Here is a 20045-nt window from a genome sequence, read left to right as displayed (position 1 = left end):
TCAGTAAAAGAAGCAGAAAATAAGAACTCATGTGGTTTATGTAACAGAGTAGTTACATAAGAGTTGACATAAGATCAACTTTGTGAACGACTTTAGTTCGAATCTACTCGAATTGTCATGATTTTGCAATTTAGATTGTAGTAGATATCGACAGATTCATGAATATGTTGTATTAGATATGATACAAACATAAAAAGATACTTGTCATGTATTTAGCAAGATGATCAGATTACAGGAATTATTGAAATCTATTGTCGAGATAGAGACTTTAGATTTGTTTTCTAGATTGTGGCATTGATTGTCAGATGTTCTGAGTGTTTGGTTGTATGAGATTTCATTATACCATCATCTGATTAGTGGAGTATCAGATGTGATTATCAGATTTTCGAGGATATGCTCAGAACTATAGTACTAGATTCGGTACTAGTTGATTGATTATTTGCCACGTGATTACTATGATTCATGTGACAGCTATTTGATAGATATACAGACAGTATTTTGATGATTGATTGATCAGAAACACATAATTGTCTTTATATTGAAACAATCTTACAGAAATATCAGTTATCAGACCAGATATGAGTCAAGAAACGATAGAGAATGTGTAGATTGCTTCGAACAGAATAAGAATAGAGCAGCATTAACAGAGCTAGTAGATGAGCAACAGATATAGATTTTGAAGCCTGAACAAAATGATCAATCAAGAAGTTATTTTCTCAGGCATCATTCGGTTCAGAAAGAAATTTCAGAATTGATTCCTATGAGTATTTGATCTAGCTTATGGATTAATACTCGAATTGTCAGATAGATGAATTGGTATCCATATGCATTGGCTGAAGAATATCAGCTAGAATATGTATGTGAATTCAATTCAGATACAACAGAAGTAGATAAGATGTTAAGCAAGACAGATTAACTGATGCAGATTTCGATCACGAGAAAGAGCAACTTAGATATAAGTTAACTCAGTGATTATATGTTTTACAGAAGTGATCAGGAAGAGTAAGATATTATAGAAGAGAAGATATCAGAATAGATATCGAAAGCTCAGAGAATTGAAGTCCGTATTACTTCAGTCAGCTATACAGTTTACGAGAATCAGCAGTAAGATCGAATGCGATTTCGAGGACGAAATCATTCCTTAGAGGGGAGGAATTGTAAGGCCCGAAAATATTAAGTTCTGAATTATGGGATTTACGATTTAAATTCCGAATAAAAGTGAAAAGATGAAGTTAGGAATTTATGAAAATTAGAGATTTCAATTTCGGGTCAGAAATATTTAATTTGAGGATTTTCGGATTTTAAGATTTTAATATCCGGAATTCTTAAATTAAAAGATTAAAAATATTTGAAGTGATATTTATGGAATTTAAGATGTGAATTCCAAGATGATAAGTATCAAGAATTTAATTTGAGGATGAAATTCGAGCAAGGGCCAATTTGCAAATATTGAGTAGTTCAAGGACTAAAATGCGATAAGATCCGAAATGATTCAATTTTAATTCAAAAATATTTAATTTGAGAATATTTAGAGTTTAGAATTTAATTCTAATATTCTTAAATTATTTAGGATTGAAATTGAATTAAATCGCTTGTCCGGGGACTGAATTGCAATTAAGCCAAAGTTCAGGGACTAAACTGCAAATAGGCCAATATATATCTAAATTCACATATTTCCTTGCATTTTCACGTGGGAATCAGTATGTAATCAGACAAGAACCGTGAGAATGGGGAAATAAGGGTTCCAAGCCATTTTTGTCCCTTTAAGCTCCAATATCTTTTGATCCGCCCGGTAGAATTTCTGATTGAACATATATTTGTGATCACAGCTCCGAGTGCTACGTTTTGACGTAAGTTTTATGAAGTTCTACCATGTTTGAATTTTAAGTTGTTGTTAGAATTAAGATTGGATTGTATAAACGTGTTCTAGCATATACGACGATAACATATCTAAGACGGATCGTGAAAAGATCGTCGTTTGAACATGTTTTCGATTTTTAAAAAAAAATTCAAAATTCTGAATTTATGAGGCTGATGATTTCGAGATTATGCTATTGATTTGGTGATGATATTGAGTTTAAATGATTAACAAGATGATGTTTATGCTTTTGGAATTTTCGATTTTAATCCGTTACGCCGCGGTTCAAGATTTTGAATTGATAGACATTATGAATGTTTAGAGCTGATCTTTAAGCTTATTGTGGATGAATTGAATATGAGATTATGTTGAGAATGAAGATATAATGATATTTGAATCAAAAGATTTATCGGACTCGAATAGTTGCGACATCGGTTTGAATTCCGATTGTATTAGCAAGATTTGATCTATATAAGGTTTAAATAAACATCGATTCAGATTGGATATTGATGTTTAGCTATGTTATAAACCATTTCAGATTTGAAGTGAAGATTATCGAAGTTGAATCGACGAGTTCAAGTTCGAATGACTTGAAGTGTTTGAAGTTGAATCAAGAATACCTTCGAGTAGCACTGATTGAAATGAGCAACATTGTATGACTGATTTGGCTAGCTTTGAGATACTCAGCATTGACAACAGATTCAAGATGTTTGAATCGCGATGAAAGGTATGATTCGACATTATCCTCGCCAGGTAGAACAACTCGAGAACGTGGTGGTTTTCGAGTTTTCCTAAAATCACATACTTATTTGTCTAAGTGTGTTAAGTGATGTATTTCTTATTATTGCCTTGCATGATGTTTGAATTGTGTGTTCAAGATGTGTTAGCTTATTTAATGCATACAGATTATGTTGCATTCATCTTGAACCCTACCTTGAATAGCACAGAGGGCAGAATGGCCTAGAGTGCATATGACGTTTGGAGAACTGTAGTGAGTGACATGGAATGTAGATTTACTTCCAGAGTCAAATGACTCATGGCACGGAATATAAATTTATATCCAGAGCTAGATGACTCACTATAGTTGCACCAAAGTCAGGGGAAATATCACCATCTTGATTGGGAAAGTCGATGGTTAGTTAAAGATTTTATTCCCCGGGATCCCAAGAACTAAGCTTATTGGTATCAGATTTGATAGCCTATTCCTTGGCACATGCATTGCATTTATGCATTAACCTAGAGATTGATATGGTTTAGATTATGCAGATATAAATGCTAGCATGTTGTGATATGCTATTCTAGATATGAATATGTGCTCTTGCTTTAGATGAATCATTATGCGTTAAGAGTTTAAGAGTCGATGATGATTCTATGATCTACATGTTATTACATGTTTTATGGTTTTAGAGTTTTATAGCATATAGATTCCATATGCTTTCATGATGTATATGCATGTCTTTCATATTGAGATTTATTCTCACCGGAGTTATCCGGCTGTTGCTTTGTTTGTATGTGTGCATTGCATCAGGTTGGGGCATGATCAAGCTAGAGTTGGCTTGGATAGCTTGAGAAGAGAGATAGCATGTGGTGATTTGGGTTTTAAGCAGATGATATGTATTGTTAATAACATGTTAGAAGACCAAGAATCTTGTACATGTTTCTATTTGGTAAATCCTAGTTTATATTCATGAATTGATGTATTTATGAGTTAGGATTTATTTGTCAATTCATGTATATTATTTTGTAGCTTGTATAAGACTAGATGTCTTTATATTCCAAGTTTGACAGCATTAAGTTGCAGCAGAATTTTCAAAATTTGGAGCCCGCTCGATCGGGTGACTTTTGCGGATCGAGCGCGGCCTGTGATTTTCCAAAGTAGAGAAGTGAGTTTTGGGCTCGCTCGATCGGATGATTTCCACCGATCGAGCGAGGCCAAATATGTTCAGACCCGAGAGCAGGATATTCTTGCTCGCTCGATCGGGAAAGTTTACCCGATCGAGCGAGGTGCTCAATTTTAAAAAAAAATAAAAATTTAGCTCTTGGTTTGAATATTCTTTTATTGATCGATTACTTGTTTATTAAACGTTAATTGCCCTAAGATGAGATTAGCAACCCGGGTCCCCACACCAATTGATTCCAGAAATGAGATTCGAGGTCTGGACGATAATTTCTTGCCTTTAATATGATTTCTGGCACACATGAAACCAGAAACTCGTCAATGGAGTGTCGGAGGGTTCTCAGGCATCGACATTCCAATGCTTAAGTCAGTCGATAGGATTTAGAAAAAGGAGAGTGAACTTTTTAGTAGAAAACGTGTATGTAAATTTGGAAAATTGAATGAAAGAGAAGTCCCACCTGTTATACCTGATGATGTGGTATTTATAGGACCCTGGGATGGATTAAACATTTCTCATAATTTTCGGACTTCGCCCGTACTTGTGTATCATTATCTCCCGTAATTTTTGGGTGGCATACCGATTCATCATTACTCTATGCACTTTTCAGACGGTGCCCATGTTGTGGGGACGGGTCCCATGCTTTAGGCTGGCAAGGGAAAACCTGTCTTAGCAAGGGAAGACATGTGTGACTGGAAGTGCCTGAGATACCAAGGCTTCCCTTGCTAGCCTACCACCCTTTTTGTCTGGGCAGAAAATCTTCTTACTCGGGCCCACCTGAGCTCTCCCTTCCCAGCCAGAGTCCAAGGATGACCCGAGAACTTCCCGGGGCATCAATATATAATATTAGCTGAATTTAAGGAACTCAACGTCTTGTTTTAAAAAATATGAAAACAAGTAATACAATGAAGGGGTCTGGGTTAAGCTACTCGACTCTTTATTTTTTGTGTTACAAAAGACGTGAAAGGTTGCTCATTGCCTTGATTTTTAAAAAGATGGATGCTTTTATGCATTGCTACAGGAATCGGTCATCTATATTAATATTTAAGTTATTTGTTATTTTTAAAAATGATTTGGCATTTTGTATCAGATGACGAGGAGGAAAATGCTAGAATTTTGATATTGTTTTCGATAGAGATAAATTATTAGATGAATAAAAAATTAGATATTTATAGTAAAAAACCTTCTAAGTTCTAGGTGGTGAATGGCTATCTATCTACTGTTTTTTAGTACATTGATATCAATATAAATTTAAATTAAAAAATGTACAAAATATTATTTTCGCATGAAAAAAAGCATACGCTTTTAAAAAAGAACAAACCACAAACTATTTTTGGATCGCGTTTCATTAAATTAACTCAAACAATAAAAGACATGTAATGATAACTCAAGTCTTAATGGCATTCAAACTTTGGCCATTATTGACACTCTCACTAAGAGCATCTCCAATGCAACACCAACTTGGTGTTGCATTTTTGGCTCCAACCCAGCGCTATTTTCAGCGCTAGGTTGGTGCAACACTGTAGCTTTACGCAATTTTTTTTTTGTTTTTTTTGTTTCTAATTAATTTTTTAATTATTTAAATAAATAAAATAAATTTCATAAAATAAATAATAAGTTTAAATATTTAAATAAATAAAATTAAATATTTTTTTAAAATTTTAAAATAATTCTGAAAATATATGTAATTTAAATTTTTAATTCATTAATATTTCTATATTGAAATTATTATTTTAGATATTATTGATATTTTAATTATTGTGTTTAAAAATATTTTGTGGAATAAATTAGTTGTGAATAAAATAATAAAGAATATTTCGAGAATATTTTTTTTTAGTTTAGAGTTTAGAGTTAATGTGTTGGAGATGCGTTTTGTATTTGGTGTAAGAATTACACTATTTTAAAGTTAGTATTACACTAAAATAGCGTAATGGGTTGGAGATGACCTAACATACCAAACTTGGGCCATTCTTTAGAATCATAGTAATTAATATATATTTTAATGTAGGCAATAGACTGATGAAAAATGACAGAAGTTCAACATAGCCCCTTATGTGATCTGTCCAAGATGGCTATGATAAAAAGTTCACTATTATGTAGTGTTTGAGAGAGCTTTTAGGAAGTATTTCTTAGCTTTTCGTTAACAAAATTTCACAAAATTTTAAAATTTTGTTAATGAAAAGTTTAAAAGTGCTTCCTAAAAGCTATCTCAGACACTAAACATTGAGAGATGTTTGAGTTGAATGGAGAAAAAGAATCATATTGAGTTATTACACAAATTTTTTTTAATTGTCTCACAAGATAAAAAAATTATATAGGTATGTGAATGGGAGAAACCTATTTATTATTGAGTTAGTCTCTTGACGGGTCAAACCCATCGTATTAAAAATAAAATTTTTTTTTTATAAAAAGTAATATTGACCCAATTAAGAGATCTATTTTACAAGGATTTTTTTTAATAATATTAAGGTAGTGTTTGCAACCTTTAAAAATAAATGATTATGGAGACCACTTATTTTTAGAGGTTACAAACACTATCTAAACTAAGTGTTAAGGCATTAATTTTTTTTAAAAAAAAAAGAAAAAAGAAAAAAGGGAAATGGAGGTGTATAATTTGGACTCTTTATTTAACCGAACTTTGACTTTTGACTTTTCCTTTGATTTCATTTGATTTGGTAGCGTAAAGGGGTCTCTCTCTGAGTCCAAAGAAAGAAGGAACAAGTTTTGTTCGGAAATGAAATCGTCGTTGGGAAAGCTGAGAAAGATTGCGATGAACAAGAGCGAGCCCAAGGACAATTGGGATCTCAACATAGATGGATTGACTCAAGCAGCTAAGGTGCTTCTTCTTTCTTTTGATTCAACCCTAATCATTTCATTTTTCACTTGATCGACCTAATTTTACAGTTTGATTCGATCGCGTTATTCCACTTGTGGCTTGTCCTCTGCATTTTTAGAGTTTTATTGCTTGCATCGTTTGCAGGATATGAAAGATATGAGAACTTGTTATGATAGCTTGCTTTCTGCGGCTGCTGCTACGGCAAACAGTGCTTACGGTAAATAATTTATTATATCTCATTTAGGAGAGGAAAAGAGAGTAGGAGACCTGCACTTTTTCTACACAAATACTTCTTTTGGAGTGGAGGCTGGTAGATGTTCAGTAATGGCCATAATAGACAGAATTAACCGAGTTGTTGTCATCTTTACACTGCAAGTATAAAATGTGAAGAATGCTGTCGTAAAAAGTGTTTTATTTGATAGATATTGCATCACAACAAAATCAATTGTTATTTGGCTTTTGCCTAATATCGGAAGATTTTTCCTAAATCCATGTCGGCAAGTTGAAACTGGGTTGATGGTCAAGTGGGTGGAAAAAGAAAAGGGTAAACAGCCAACTCTAGTTTGTTTTAGCCAGTAAAACTTTGTTCTGCACTTACTTCAATGTATAAATTGAAATATCAACTAACTGCCTGAATGCATATTCCTCTGTCTTATCCAACACAATGCATAAATTTTATCATCACGCATATATTTTCACTTCAGAGTTTTCAGAGTCATTGCTGGAGATGGGAAGTTGTCTACTGGATAAAACTGCAATTCATGACGATGGAGAAAGTGGTATGCAATCAATTCAGTCTGTCTCTAGTATCTACAGTTTTTTCTCTCAGAACAGTGTGACATGTTGCTACTATTCTGTTTCTTTGACGTCATCTGATATGTAAAATGAAGTCAAGCCAATCTTGAATTAAATGTACATTGTCATTTATACAGCGGCTTGTTCGGTCAATGATCTCGATCTGATTTGACTGGTCTATCTTGAGCCTCGTTTTATTGCAGTATTTGGTATTTAAAATATTCTGTTAATATTTTGGCACTTTTTTGGGTGAAAAACAAAATGTGCTACTTACTAATTACTATGTTCATATTATGGAAGGGTGCTATATTTTTTTTTAATAATGATGACGTATGTTTACGCTAACGATTACCTTATTACAAATTACTACTTTTTTTATATAGGAAAAGAATGTGGTCTCAAGGTATTTTTGATTTGCCCAGCTCGTTACATAAAATGCTGGTGTATTTAATCTCTCGTCCATGTTATTCTTGATTCCTTCACCTCCTGTTTCACCTTTTGAAGCTTTATCATTTTGCATTTGGTACGGTTGTTCTCTAGTGCTACTTGTTTTGAAATCAAAGTTAATGGGCACCTTGTTTTCCTCAATTTCACAGGGGGAACATTATCACTTCTCGGAAGAGTGCAGCTTGAACTTCGGAAACTTGTCGATGTTTATGTCAGTGTATATTATGTTGTCATTTTTAGCATTACGATGGATATGGAGGTTTCCATAATAACATGCTATTCTCTACATTTCAGCGGTCTTATGTCATTATGACAATCACAAATCCGTCAGAATCTCTTCTCAGCGAGCTTCGGAAAGTGGAGGTATCCGTCAGATTCAATGATTTAGTTGTGGTTATTGAAAATCTGTTCCTGAATCTCAAGCCTTTTAGTTTAGTTCTTGTTGAGATGCTTCTGAGGTAGTGAATGACTTCTCTGATTCGTGTTTTGCATCCATATGCACATCTGCAGGCGATAACAATATATGAAGGCATGAACTGGGAATACGTTTTGTTTTTGCTTAGCTAGCAGTATATTTCTCTTATCTGCAACAATGAATAGCTAGTTTTCCTCCCAAAAAAAAAGAGTTGAGCTTGAACTTGCGATGTTGTGATTAGTTACGAGCTAGACTATTTATAACTAGCAAGAGGCTATCACTGGTCTTTTTCCTCTCGTACCGTGCCTGTTAAAAGTTCGTTATCTCCTATGCTAGAAGCTCTGAAATAAATTTTTTAGATAGAGCCTCTTCAATTATTTCTTATAGTTGATTTGTGAGTAAAAATTTCCTATATTTTGATTTTTTTTCTCTCTTTTGTTTTCGTTTTCTTTCTATTTCCTTTTTCTCGTTTGTTCCCTCCTCAAGGTACTGAAATTGGGCAAGAGGGTGGAGGAGGGTGGTGGCCGTGGACTTATGTGGCACCCAGTTAATTGTGAAATCTATTATACCATGAATCAACTATTGGTTCGAAACTGTTGATCAAATCCATTTGATCCTGAAAATTGCATATAGAATTGACATGGCCTGAACAATTAATAATGCCATTTGTTGGTGCTAGTATTTTGTTTTGTTTTGTTTTGTTTTGTTTTGTTTTGTTTTTAAAATGAATAAATAAAAAGTAAAAAATCTCCCAGGATAGTAGTGTGACCCTGTCCTAGTTAGTATCATGCAATTTCAAGTCATCGGCTGAGAGAACAATTGGATATCAGCCATTCCCCACTGTACCCAAAAAAACAAACTAATAAATTAAACAAATCAAACAAACCAAAAAAAATCTATCGCTGTGGGAAAGAGGTGTTTCAATGGCTCTCCGCTCTCATTTACTCTTTTTACCCTTGATTCTGACTGATTACATAGACTGTTTGATAATGCAAGTTTTAGTCTGTATGGCAGTGATGATCTATTTTTCACTGGTGCAGGAGATGAAATTGCAATGTGACGAGAAAAGGTTCATGCCTTCTTCATTTTTTAGAACTTCAATTTTTTCCCCTTGTGCCATGGATTACAAATTACTTGGATAATTTGCAGAGAGATGTTTGATTATATGGTGGGACAGCTTAAAGAAAAAGGAAAATTGAGACATGGGAAAGGGGAGACTTTTACCTCACAGCAAGTCCATGCAGTTCGTGAAGAATATGATGAAGCTGCAAGGCTCTGTGTTTTTCGTGTTGAATCACTGAAGCAAGGGCAATGTCGAAGCCTGTTGACGCAGGCAGCTCGTCACCATGCAGCTCAGGTTCTCTCTTATTTTCACGGCTCAAATTTTAATGTATTCTAGAACTCTTTTTTAATTCTTATTTTTACCCCTATTTCCAAACTACAGTTAAATTTCTTTCGGAAAGGACTTCAATCTCTTGAAGCTGTTGAGCCACGTGTTAAAAATGTTGCAGAAACACATCACATTGATTATGAGCTTGGTGAGTTGCGTGATGGGGAAGTTGTTGATGATGAAGGGAATAGTTTTGATACTAATGATGACAGAGAGTTGAGTGTTGACTATAGACAAAGCAAGCAGGATCTGGACAATGCTTCTGTATCAAGAAATTCAATGGAGGTGAGTAGCATTTATTTTTTTGGTTTAATTAATTTTATCCCAGTCTTATGCATTAACAGCTCTGTGGAAAATCATTATAATTAATGTATTACTTCTAATTTCTCTGTGATCTCATGTCTCAAATGTTGAATGTTGTTTTGGATGCCAAATAAATTTTGTGGCACTGTAAAACAATGAAAACCCGTCTTTGATCCTTAGGCTATCGTGGAAACTCCAATTCTGGATATATTTGTTGAGCTAGATATCCATTTGTTGATTGATGCAATAATTTATTATGTTTGTGAATACACACAATGCAACACCTAGGGTGCTACCTATTTATGATATACTGTATCAATCTTTCAGTAAGCTATCTTTGCTCACCTTTAGCATAGGGAGGAGTGTGTTCTTCCGAAGTGAATTACTTCTTGTTAACTCATAACTCGTTGCATATTCTTTGTTGTCATTTTGTCCTGCCCCTCTTCCAATGTCGCATATGATTAGTATGTTTGACTTTGCTTGTGAAATGGCATTTGTAGTTGGACCATGTAGGTGCTCCAAATCCACAAATGTCGAGAATGAAAGACTTAGAGGGGCAGATTAACAGTGGGAAAAACCAAGGGGAGCTGATGTTTAGTCAACAACATCGAGCAGGCAGTCATTCTGCTCCAATAAATTCAGAGAAGTTTGATCCGGCTGAAAGAATCAGAGAAATGCAGACTACTGTGTGGAAACTTAATACCCATGTGTTGCCCACTCCAGCTGATGCTAAGAGTTCAAGAACAAATACTTGTACACCGCCTACAAGTACGACATTACCCAATAAAAGCTCAAAAAATCTATGGCATTCTTCTCCACTGGACACAGAAAAGCACAAGAAATTCACGGATGATCATATGTCTGCACAGAGTACCTCCAAATCGCTAGTGGCAGTCGAAGAGAACAGTGATAAGCACTTTCTCCCACTTCCTCGCCCTCTGAACGAAGTAGCTGCTGTACCACAAGTTGATGGACATAGTGGAATCGATACTCAAAAAATAAAAAGACAAGCATTCTCTGGTCCATTAGCTGGCAAGCCATCATCTAACAAGCTCCAGTTATTTACCAGTGGACCCATTGGTTCTACTGAGCCACCTCAAACAATTTCTGGAATGCTTTCTCATGTAACTGGTGGTCCTCCTCCACCACCCTCGTCTCTAAACTTGCCTCACAATGCTGCACATCCTCTTCTCTCTTCCCCCAAAATAAGTGAGCTTCATGAGCTTCCTAGGCCTCCAGATTCTTTGGCTTCAAATCCTGTTCGTTCTGCTGTTGCTCTCGGGCACTCTGCTCCTCTAGGCAATAGAAATCGAGAAATATCTCCAACATATAGGAATCCTTTACGGTCATCTAAAGAGGGCTCTCCACTTCCGCTCCCGCGGCTAAGCATCTCTCAAAGTTTCTCCATACGTACTAGTAGCCAAGGGGCAATATCTCTACATGCTGGCAAGGGGCTACAATCTTCTCAAATTGCACAAAACATGGAAGAAGTATCTTCTCCTCCGTTAACACCTATAGCGTTGCTGAACATGAAGTCACCAAAATCTGGGCAAATACGAGGTAATCACTATTGTAGTAGACACACACACACACACACGCATTTTAGTGCTCAAGTAGTTAAGTCATGATTGCAACCCAGAACACATTGGCTGATTGATTATTTTAGAAAATTTTGTTGTTATTTATTGCTCTCCGCTAGATATTTGCGATAGTATCTTCTCATCCCAGTCTTTTTCAATTGATACAGGTGGCAACTGAATTATCTTCCATATGCACAAGGAGTGTTTGCGCTCATTCTTTTGGCTTTGTGGGCTGAGTATGTTTCATTAGCTTCTTTCTGGGTAAAGGTCTGTAAATATAGTTCCATAAATTTTGCTCCGACTGCAGAGCTGTTTCCATTATCATATGCTTGATTTCGTAGAATGAATGCTGATTTCTCTTAACTAACAACTCCATTCAAAAATTGTTTCTTGAAAATTTTGGAAATATGAATGATATGTTGTGCTAATAGGAATATGTGTTACTGTTATGTTGTATGTTTATGTCAAAACGAAACCTGCTGATAAACTTGAGTAGTCTTTATTACTTCTTTTGCAGCAATTTTTATTTGGATGTCATTTAAATTTTCAGGTTCTTATAGCTGTGACTTTTATAAGAATAGTGTACTTGTTTTTTGTGCCTGAAAGCAATTAAACTAACGTATAGTATGCATAAAGCGATTTTCGACTGTCATATTTACAATAAAAAGTAATATTTTTTGTCTGAAAAATAATATTTTTTGGATGATCCAACAAGACATTTGACTCACAAAATTGAGATGATTTTGTCTCAAGGAGGTTGTGTGTTCTTTGAATACATCTCACGGTTTTTTCTCATTGGACAAATTCGACGGAAGGGTCAAAACAATAATTATAATGAGCTCCTCTTTTGGGCCATCAACTCAAAAGCCCATAATACATCGAGAATTGCGTGTGGGCCTATGTACATAAGTTGGCGGAACGTATTCATTTCATGTGATCATAACATCAAAATAAGAGGTTAGTGTGCCTATGGCTATCCTGTTCCAAGAATCTCGTTGGATTGTTGAATTTGATGCGTTGACAGTGATAAAATCCATTTAATTTTTTAATCCTTTCGCTCAGGATGATCCGGTTGCGCAAGAAATACAAACATCTTGTTCAAACTCTGTTGATGCTTCGATTATTCATTGTTCGAGAAAGATTAATCAAGTTGCCCATCTATTAACTTCTAGATGTTTACAGCTTAAATATAATATCTTGTTTAAGGATGTTATTCCTATTTTTTTGAAAAAAATTGTAATCTTTGATCGACCTTTGTGATAATAAATCTAATCTTTCATTTAAAAATAATAATAATAATAATAATAATAATAATAATAATAAGGTTAGTGAACATGTGGGTGTCGAATGTCGACCACTAATAGGCTCAAATATTATAAATACAATTGTAGAAATGTGTGTATGAACGTGTATGTTTGTGTGTTTTCAATTGAAAAAAAGGTGTGAAAATTACAATTTCGGTGACGTTCGGATGTGATGATTGCATTAAAGAAACTGGGAAATTCATTAGTTTATTTTTGATAATATAATATAATATAATATTTGGATAGCAAATTTTTTATTCTTGTCATGATATATAGTCTTATACTGATTACAGTTTGCAAGTCGATCTTTACACTTGATGTTTATGTCCATTTCCCCCAATAATAAGCAAAATAATTATGTAATTTTTCATCCAAAGGTATTTAGGACATAAAGTTTTCTAACTAAAACAAACATCATAAAAGATTTTTACAGTTTGAATCCCATTAAATTAAATTAATAAATCTCTCCAGTTTTTGATGGGTGTTTTGTGTGGACAGAGTGACACACGCACTGATACATATATATAATATATAAATAAAATAATAAATATTGGAAAATTAAATACAATGTCGATAATCCAATACCAATCATGTGGCTGTTGCCGTTACAGCTCGCCGGCTCCATTTTTCCGTCCATTTTCCGGTTTCTCCGACAGAGCTTTCCCAACTCCTAAATCTACTGCTCGCGCTGTCCTGGAGAACAGCAGCACTTCAGGTAAAACACTATTCACTTCACTTCCAATGCTCTTTATAATTTTGTTTATCTTTTTGTTAGATTCTGTGGTGGCCAAGGTTGTTGAATCCGATCCTTTCTTAGCCATTAAAGTGAGTCTTTTTGACTTCGAATGCTCCAGTTGTATATTCTGATTAGGATTCATAACCCACTACTTTATTTCAGAAGAGGGCTTCCGAGATATCCTCAGATTTGAAGGGAACCTCCATATTCTTAGTTGGTGAGCGTGTTTTTTTCTTATCCAGTCAAACATATTTCAGAGTTTAATGTCGAGGTTGTAGGATTGAACAGCTCCTATAAATCTAGCTTGGGGGTAATTCTGGCGGATGCTTTGCGATATTATTTCTTTGACAGGTTTTTTAAAGCCCGCTAGCTGTTTCTCGATTAAATGTTCTCGCAATGGTTGGCTTCATTAATTACTGTCTGACGTTTCACACTGCAGTGATAGTTTGGTGGAGGAAGCTGTTGGTGGAAAGGGCGCTGCAGTATCATTGGTTGAGAGCCAAGAAGAGGGATATCTTGCATCGGAGGTCACTTGGCTTCCTTTTTGAAAAACTCATTTGTTTCATGCACAACAAAGCTTATGGCTGATGCATGGAATTGCTGTTTTTAGACTGAAGTACTGAAGCAGTTGTCATCAATGGGTCGATTGATTGTTTGCGCTGGAAATGGTGCTGTTAGAAGCTCATTGAATTTGTACGAGTGCCTGTGATTTGTTACATATACAAACATCCATTATGCCCTGTATGTAACTCTGATTAAGCATTTGCATTTTTAGGGCATTGTTGAGACATGGCATTTCAATATGGATTGATGTGCCTTTAGACTTGGTGGCCAGAGAGATTATGGAAGATAGAATTCAACTATCTGCATTAGACACTACCATATGCAAATCTTCTGATGAAGTGAGGTTCATTCATTTCAGATTTGAGTTATGTAGAATATGCAAACATACCAATGCCTAGCAATGTGTGTATTATGGATTTATGATAATCTGTAGTGGTTTGTATCAGATTATCGATCAATTAACTACATTGTACGATAGTGGGCGAAGTGGATATTCTACAGCTGATGCAACCATTTCACTTCATAGTATGTTCCCCTCGTACATGTGATGTTCCTCTTCGTTTTGATGGCGTTCTTTTATGCACTTTTGTGTTTGTATGTGGCAGAATTAGCTTCTGAGTTGGGTTATGATGAACTGAATGAGGTTACTGTGGAAGATATGTGCATGGAGGTGAATAGTAGTTGGGATTTTGAAATGATGTATTTTTAAATGTTTAATTGACGACCAAGTTATAGAATGCACTTGCTCTTTATGTTGAACAGGTTCTGAAGGAGATAGAAAGACTAGTGAGAGTGAAGAAGATGATGGAGGAGGCTGCGAGACCATTTTAGTCACCAGGTGCAACTACGTTAGTGTGTCCGTATAAGAATTTGAATGATCTGTACGTAATTTGTAGGCTGCATTATGATTTTCGAATTATAAAAATGAGTTCTTTAACATTTTATTCCGCTGCTACACTTTAATCCTCACGAGCTTCTCCCTCCGGATGAGCATATGGCTCATTCGCCTGCAATTGTGTGATCTAGTGGTTTTATGGATGTGTCTGCTATCCAATATTTAACAACATGAGCAGTGGTAACAATCATCAAGGATCAATTTTCAGAGAAATTGGTTTACGGCTGCCTAGCTTGAGCCGACTTGAAGTTGGACAAGTAAAATTACCGCTGGTGGTTGGTTTGCAGGTGGTCAAGAACTTCACATTTGCGCTCCAGCTCCCTTGAAAAGTTGATGAAACTCTATTATTCACTGAAGACCACAAAATCCATATAGAGTTGGGGCATGGATAAATTTTTGGTTTTGAATAATATATGCATGTATATGTTATTGACTATCATGGATACCAGTTAAGAAGATTGGATCTATTATATGTGAAGTGCTGAAAACCAATTAAGTATTGTAATTTGGAGAGAGGTAATTGGTGAGTGACGTTTTGTTTGCCATTTTGGTGATTCAATCAGATAGCGATATCTCAAATGGAATATGATCAGGTTTTAGCAAACTGATGGTGGTGTGTTTGTGTGAGAGTGACTATTTGGTTAATACATGGCTTTTATTCATCAACCATGCACAATTAATCAACAATTTCACCATCTGTTATCATTCATCCAAATATATTGTTAGATGATAATAAAATCAGTTGCACGACACAAGTTATATAATGTGACAAGGGCATTTGGTGCATATCAGTAATTCATAATAAAATAATATAATTATAGGATTGATTGGACAATGTGGGCTTTTCCTTTGTGTATCAAAATTCTCATCGTACACGTCTCCTCACATCATTTTGTCCAATCTTGGGATGTGAAGCCCATGCTCTCAAAGTCTCATCACTTTAGTTTTGCTTTTCAGTTAACCCAGCAATGTATAAATAAATGTAGCGTTTGTGTAGCAAGTATAAAAAAGAAATTTTAGTCCTCTGATGGGTTGCATTATTCAGAACCGACCCCTTACTTTTATGTACAATAACAGCAAATAATTTAATGCGAGTGAATAATTTGATGTTTCTTGGGTTGCTTCCTAAAATTGGAGAAACAACAATGGGAGGAAAAAATGGGAGTATAACTTTGTTGTTGGATATTTTTAGTTTGTTGTAGTGTGGAACATGCAGGGGGGGGGGGGGCCTACAGAGTTGGATGGGGGGATGAATTTTCAGGACTGAGTCATGTTAAATATATGGAGATTTAGTTCATTTTATAAATCCAAACAAAAAATAAAAAAAAAATAAAGAAAAGAGACAAAACAATGAAACAGACTTAAAAGCCCGTCGACACTCATTTCTCTGCAATATCTGAATATGCATGCAACACCACTACTATATACCCCTCTTCACTCCCACTACCACTACTACTGGCACTACATATATATATATATATATATATATATAATTTGTTTGTTTGTTTGTAGGTACGTACATCCATCATCTCATCTCATCTCCTCTCCGATCCTTCACGTACGTACACCTACCTACCTATAGCTACATACATCGATATTCTCTTCATTCAATATATATTCTGATCTCTATATAAATATATATATATATATATCTTCGATCTCTACATCTTCTTTCAATATTCATTAATTTAATTAATTGTCTCTCTTTCGTCTCTCAATCTCATTAGATATATTAATCATCAATGGGCGAGCAGATCCCGAGCACCTACGATTTCTTGAACCTAAACAGCACCACTACTACTATTACTACTATTACTACTACTACTGGCCAGGGCCATCCATCCAACAGATTAATATCATCATCATCTCGAATGTTCTCGTGCCTCTACTGCAACCGCAAGTTCTGCACTTCACAAGCTTTAGGAGGCCACCAGAATGCCCACAAGCGCGAGCGAGCCGCCACTCGCAGGGCCGCCGACTCCCTTCACACCACCCAACTACCCATGATCAACTCCTCATGGGCTGTTGAGGATCATGACCACCTGGACCTCACGCTTCGTCTCTAGCTGACTCCATTAATATATATCCCATGATTCTCAATATGATATGCGCTACCTTCTTTCTACCTACTAATTTTATTAATTAATTAAGGTTGAAGACTCCAGTTGCAGGAGATATTATATAGCTAGCGTCTAATTAATCAAGTAGCTATATATATATATATATATGGGCTTTTATTATTATTATTATTATTATTGTTATTGCATGTTTGTCTAGTTAATTATTTTGACCATTAATTAATATTATTATATGATGATGTTATATTGATCTTGAAGTATTCATTCCATTTTAATTTCTTACTTAAATTTCAATGCCATGAATATTCTTACTTGAGTTGGTCATTTTTTGGGATTTTATTTCTCCAATTATATATGTATTTATATTATATATATATATTCATTTAATTTATAACGTCCCTTTTTATTAATTTGTTGTAAAAAAAAACACAGCATGACAAAATTAATTAAAGATGGAAAGAAGGTCTTTTGTTTCTACTGAACAATATAACGAGACAATTATTTTCGGCCATCCTCAAGTGTTTGCCGCGCTCTCGATCGAGTATATATATATATATATCATAATTCCCATTTGATGGAATACTAATTATTTTTTTCACGTCTCAAAACAAATTGTATGTTAATTCCAACTTAGTCGATTGCAATTATTATATAAATAAATCTCGATTTCAATAATTTCCCTTGCAATTAAATTAAATTAAATTAATAATGGTCATGTGCCATACACATATCTTCTATCCGAATATCCAGACCTAACGTTTTGTTTTCAAATTTAACCCAAAATTACACTTTGAAAATAAAAATATAATACAGATTTGGAATGTAATATTGTACTTCAAGCTGTATATTAAGGTAAGTTTGATAATGCTTCTATATTTTTTAAATATGTATTTTGTGATATTGTTTCACGAATCTATATATATAAGATGGATAACTCTATTTATATTTACAATAAAAATCTCGTTTTAGAAAAAAAAATTTGGAAAAAAATAATAACATAACATTCAAGTAATTGTGTGTCTATTATGTACTCGCCAGCCACCTATTATTATTGATAATAATAATAATAATAAATGTGAAATACGAGGATATTTTGGGTTTGCGGTGAATATATGATTTTGATTTTAGGGTTCCATTTTATTCAATCCATCGTCTTCTTCTTTGAATCGGAGGTGAATTAAAATGAGTTACCAGCAAGGAAACTACCAAGGTATCTTTTTCCTTTTTCCTGAAATTAAAAAAGAAAAAGAAATTCGATTCTAATGTTTGTTGGATCAGGGTATGGGACCATCTATCCTCCACCTCCGGGTTACCCTTCTGCCCCACCGGCGCCGCCGCCGCCGCCCCCATATGGCTACCCTTATCCCGGTTATCAAGGATATCCTCCTCCACCACCGCAGTATTCCCACTGCGATCATCACCATCACCATCACCATCAAGATCACGATGGCGGCTCTGGTTGTACCTCCTTTTTACAAGGCTGGTATGTTCCTAATCTTCAGAATAGTCTCCTAACTACAAATCTGATCTCGATCCGTGACAAATTGTTAGGATGTTTGTTTAATTTGTTCAAAAAAATTTACTAATGTTAATTCAAACAACCTGTAGCCCGTTTTCTTGCTTATTGGCTTACTATAGTTGTACTCGGTCTCAATTCATGAGTAAAGGGTTACCTAGCTTCATCTATGAATTGCTGCTAGAACACACAGATTTCATCCTTTGGTATAGAGCACGAGTCTCGGATGCATAAAGAGAGACACGAGTAGAAGAAAATGCTGACTTTTGACCCCCTTCAATTCCCTTTATCCATGCAAAGTTTCAACTATACCTGATTTTGCGGTAAAATGGCTTCATCTGTTATGTTATGAACTAATGTAGTGTCAATCGACTAAGTAGGATAAACATACATACATAGCAGTTATCTTAGTAAGACAGGAATACGTGTTGGAACTACTTTATCATCATTTTATTTCAGAACAACATTACTCACAGTCTACCTGCTATCAAGGTAATTCTATTTTGCAGACCAATATACCAGTAGTCGGTCTTTGTTTTTAAGAAATCTATGTGAGAGATGTTTTTTCGTTTGCCTGTGCAGTTTAGCTGCCCTTTGTTGCTGCTGTGTATTAGAGGAATGCTGCTTCTGATTCTGAGGGAACAAGACATCATTGTTCCAGCTCATGGAAATACCGTTCGTTTCGTATTCTTCTATTAATGAGTTATTTAAAGTGAAATTGGAGTGGATTTATGGTTGTCTGTCTTCGTTCAAATATGGTGGTTGTTTTCTTTTATTATTTAAAGTTATAACCTATCTTGCATGGATACGGGTTCTGAGTACCGTATTTCATACATGATCAAATTTGGAAAAACATGATACGCGACGATTACTAAAATATATATGAATTTAGTTTTAAAAATTAAAAATCCTCAATCATAAACTTGCCACTGGAGGGAAGCAGCCATGAGCAGCTGACTTCAAGAGTGGTAACTTCAAGAGTGGTGTCATGATGATCGACCACGAAAAAAGCAGACAAGGAAAGAAAGGTAAACGGGAAAGACTAATTTAGGGATTTTTTAGGTCCAATTGATTTAATATTATTTATTAATTAGTCTATAGAAATTTTATGTTTTTCAAATTTAACTCTTCAAACTTTTAATTATTTTACAATTGAGCTCAAGCGTACGCAGAAAATTTGTCCATTCCATGTCCCAGCCATTCCCAAAATGTATCCGACCGGTGAAACTTTAAGGCTCCGTTTGGTAGACTGGATAATTGTTTGATTAGTAATTAATCTCATGTTTGTATCGATTTTTGTACATAGATTATTAACCGGATTGATTAAAAAACACTGTACAACCTTGACTCCATTTCCGCCCCTTTTCTCGTGGATAGTTTTTGTCTGTCTACGGATTACACCCCTCATTTACCAAAATAACCCTTATTTAAAT

The 20045-nt window shown here is 34.8% G+C and overlaps 3 protein-coding genes across 6 annotated transcripts; all 3 read left to right on the top strand.

Annotated features, from left to right (window-relative positions):
- Positions 1–6424: 6424 nt before the first annotated feature.
- On the top strand, positions 6425–12024 carry LOC140863952 (uncharacterized protein At2g33490-like). The gene is made up of 10 exons (XM_073267767.1): positions 6425–6589; positions 6734–6806; positions 7294–7368; positions 7981–8042; positions 8126–8194; positions 9287–9315; positions 9396–9603; positions 9691–9921; positions 10440–11499; positions 11687–12024. Exons 1-10 carry the CDS (start codon positions 6488–6490, stop codon positions 11695–11697), a joined length of 1920 nt encoding a protein of 639 aa, XP_073123868.1. The 5' UTR covers positions 6425–6487; the 3' UTR covers positions 11698–12024.
- Positions 12025–13306: 1282 nt separating this feature from the next.
- Positions 13307–15654, top strand: LOC140863856 (probable inactive shikimate kinase like 1, chloroplastic). 4 transcript variants are annotated; one of them, XM_073267604.1, is made up of 11 exons: positions 13311–13538; positions 13599–13648; positions 13722–13776; positions 13838–13910; positions 13999–14086; positions 14170–14252; positions 14335–14461; positions 14570–14648; positions 14729–14793; positions 14886–14961; positions 15306–15654. In XM_073267604.1, exons 1-10 carry the CDS (start codon positions 13391–13393, stop codon positions 14952–14954), a joined length of 837 nt encoding a protein of 278 aa, XP_073123705.1. In that variant the 5' UTR covers positions 13311–13390; the 3' UTR covers positions 14955–14961; positions 15306–15654. The 4 variants fall into 4 exon arrangements, with proteins under 4 accessions (XP_073123706.1, XP_073123707.1, XP_073123705.1 ...); XM_073267603.1 differs by lacking the exon at positions 15306–15654 and having other exon boundaries at positions 14886–15157; XM_073267605.1 differs by lacking the exons at positions 13599–13648; positions 15306–15654 and having other exon boundaries at positions 13307–13538; positions 13848–13910; positions 14886–15157.
- Positions 15655–18151: 2497 nt separating this feature from the next.
- On the top strand, positions 18152–19387 carry LOC140866985 (uncharacterized). Its single transcript, XM_073272052.1, has 3 exons — positions 18152–18306; positions 18375–18579; positions 19195–19387. The coding sequence occupies exons 1-3, from the start codon at positions 18279–18281 to the stop codon at positions 19241–19243; spliced, it is 282 nt and encodes a 93-aa protein (XP_073128153.1). The 5' UTR covers positions 18152–18278; the 3' UTR covers positions 19244–19387.
- The last annotated feature ends 658 nt before the right edge of the window (positions 19388–20045 follow it).

The sequence above is a fragment of the Henckelia pumila genome, chromosome 4 (genome assembly GCF_033568475.1).
Source record: "Henckelia pumila isolate YLH828 chromosome 4, ASM3356847v2, whole genome shotgun sequence".
NCBI classification, from domain to species: Eukaryota; Viridiplantae; Streptophyta; class Magnoliopsida; order Lamiales; family Gesneriaceae; genus Henckelia; species Henckelia pumila.
The sequence above is the reverse complement of the archived record's forward strand: the minus strand, read 5'-3'. Positions and strand labels throughout refer to the sequence as shown.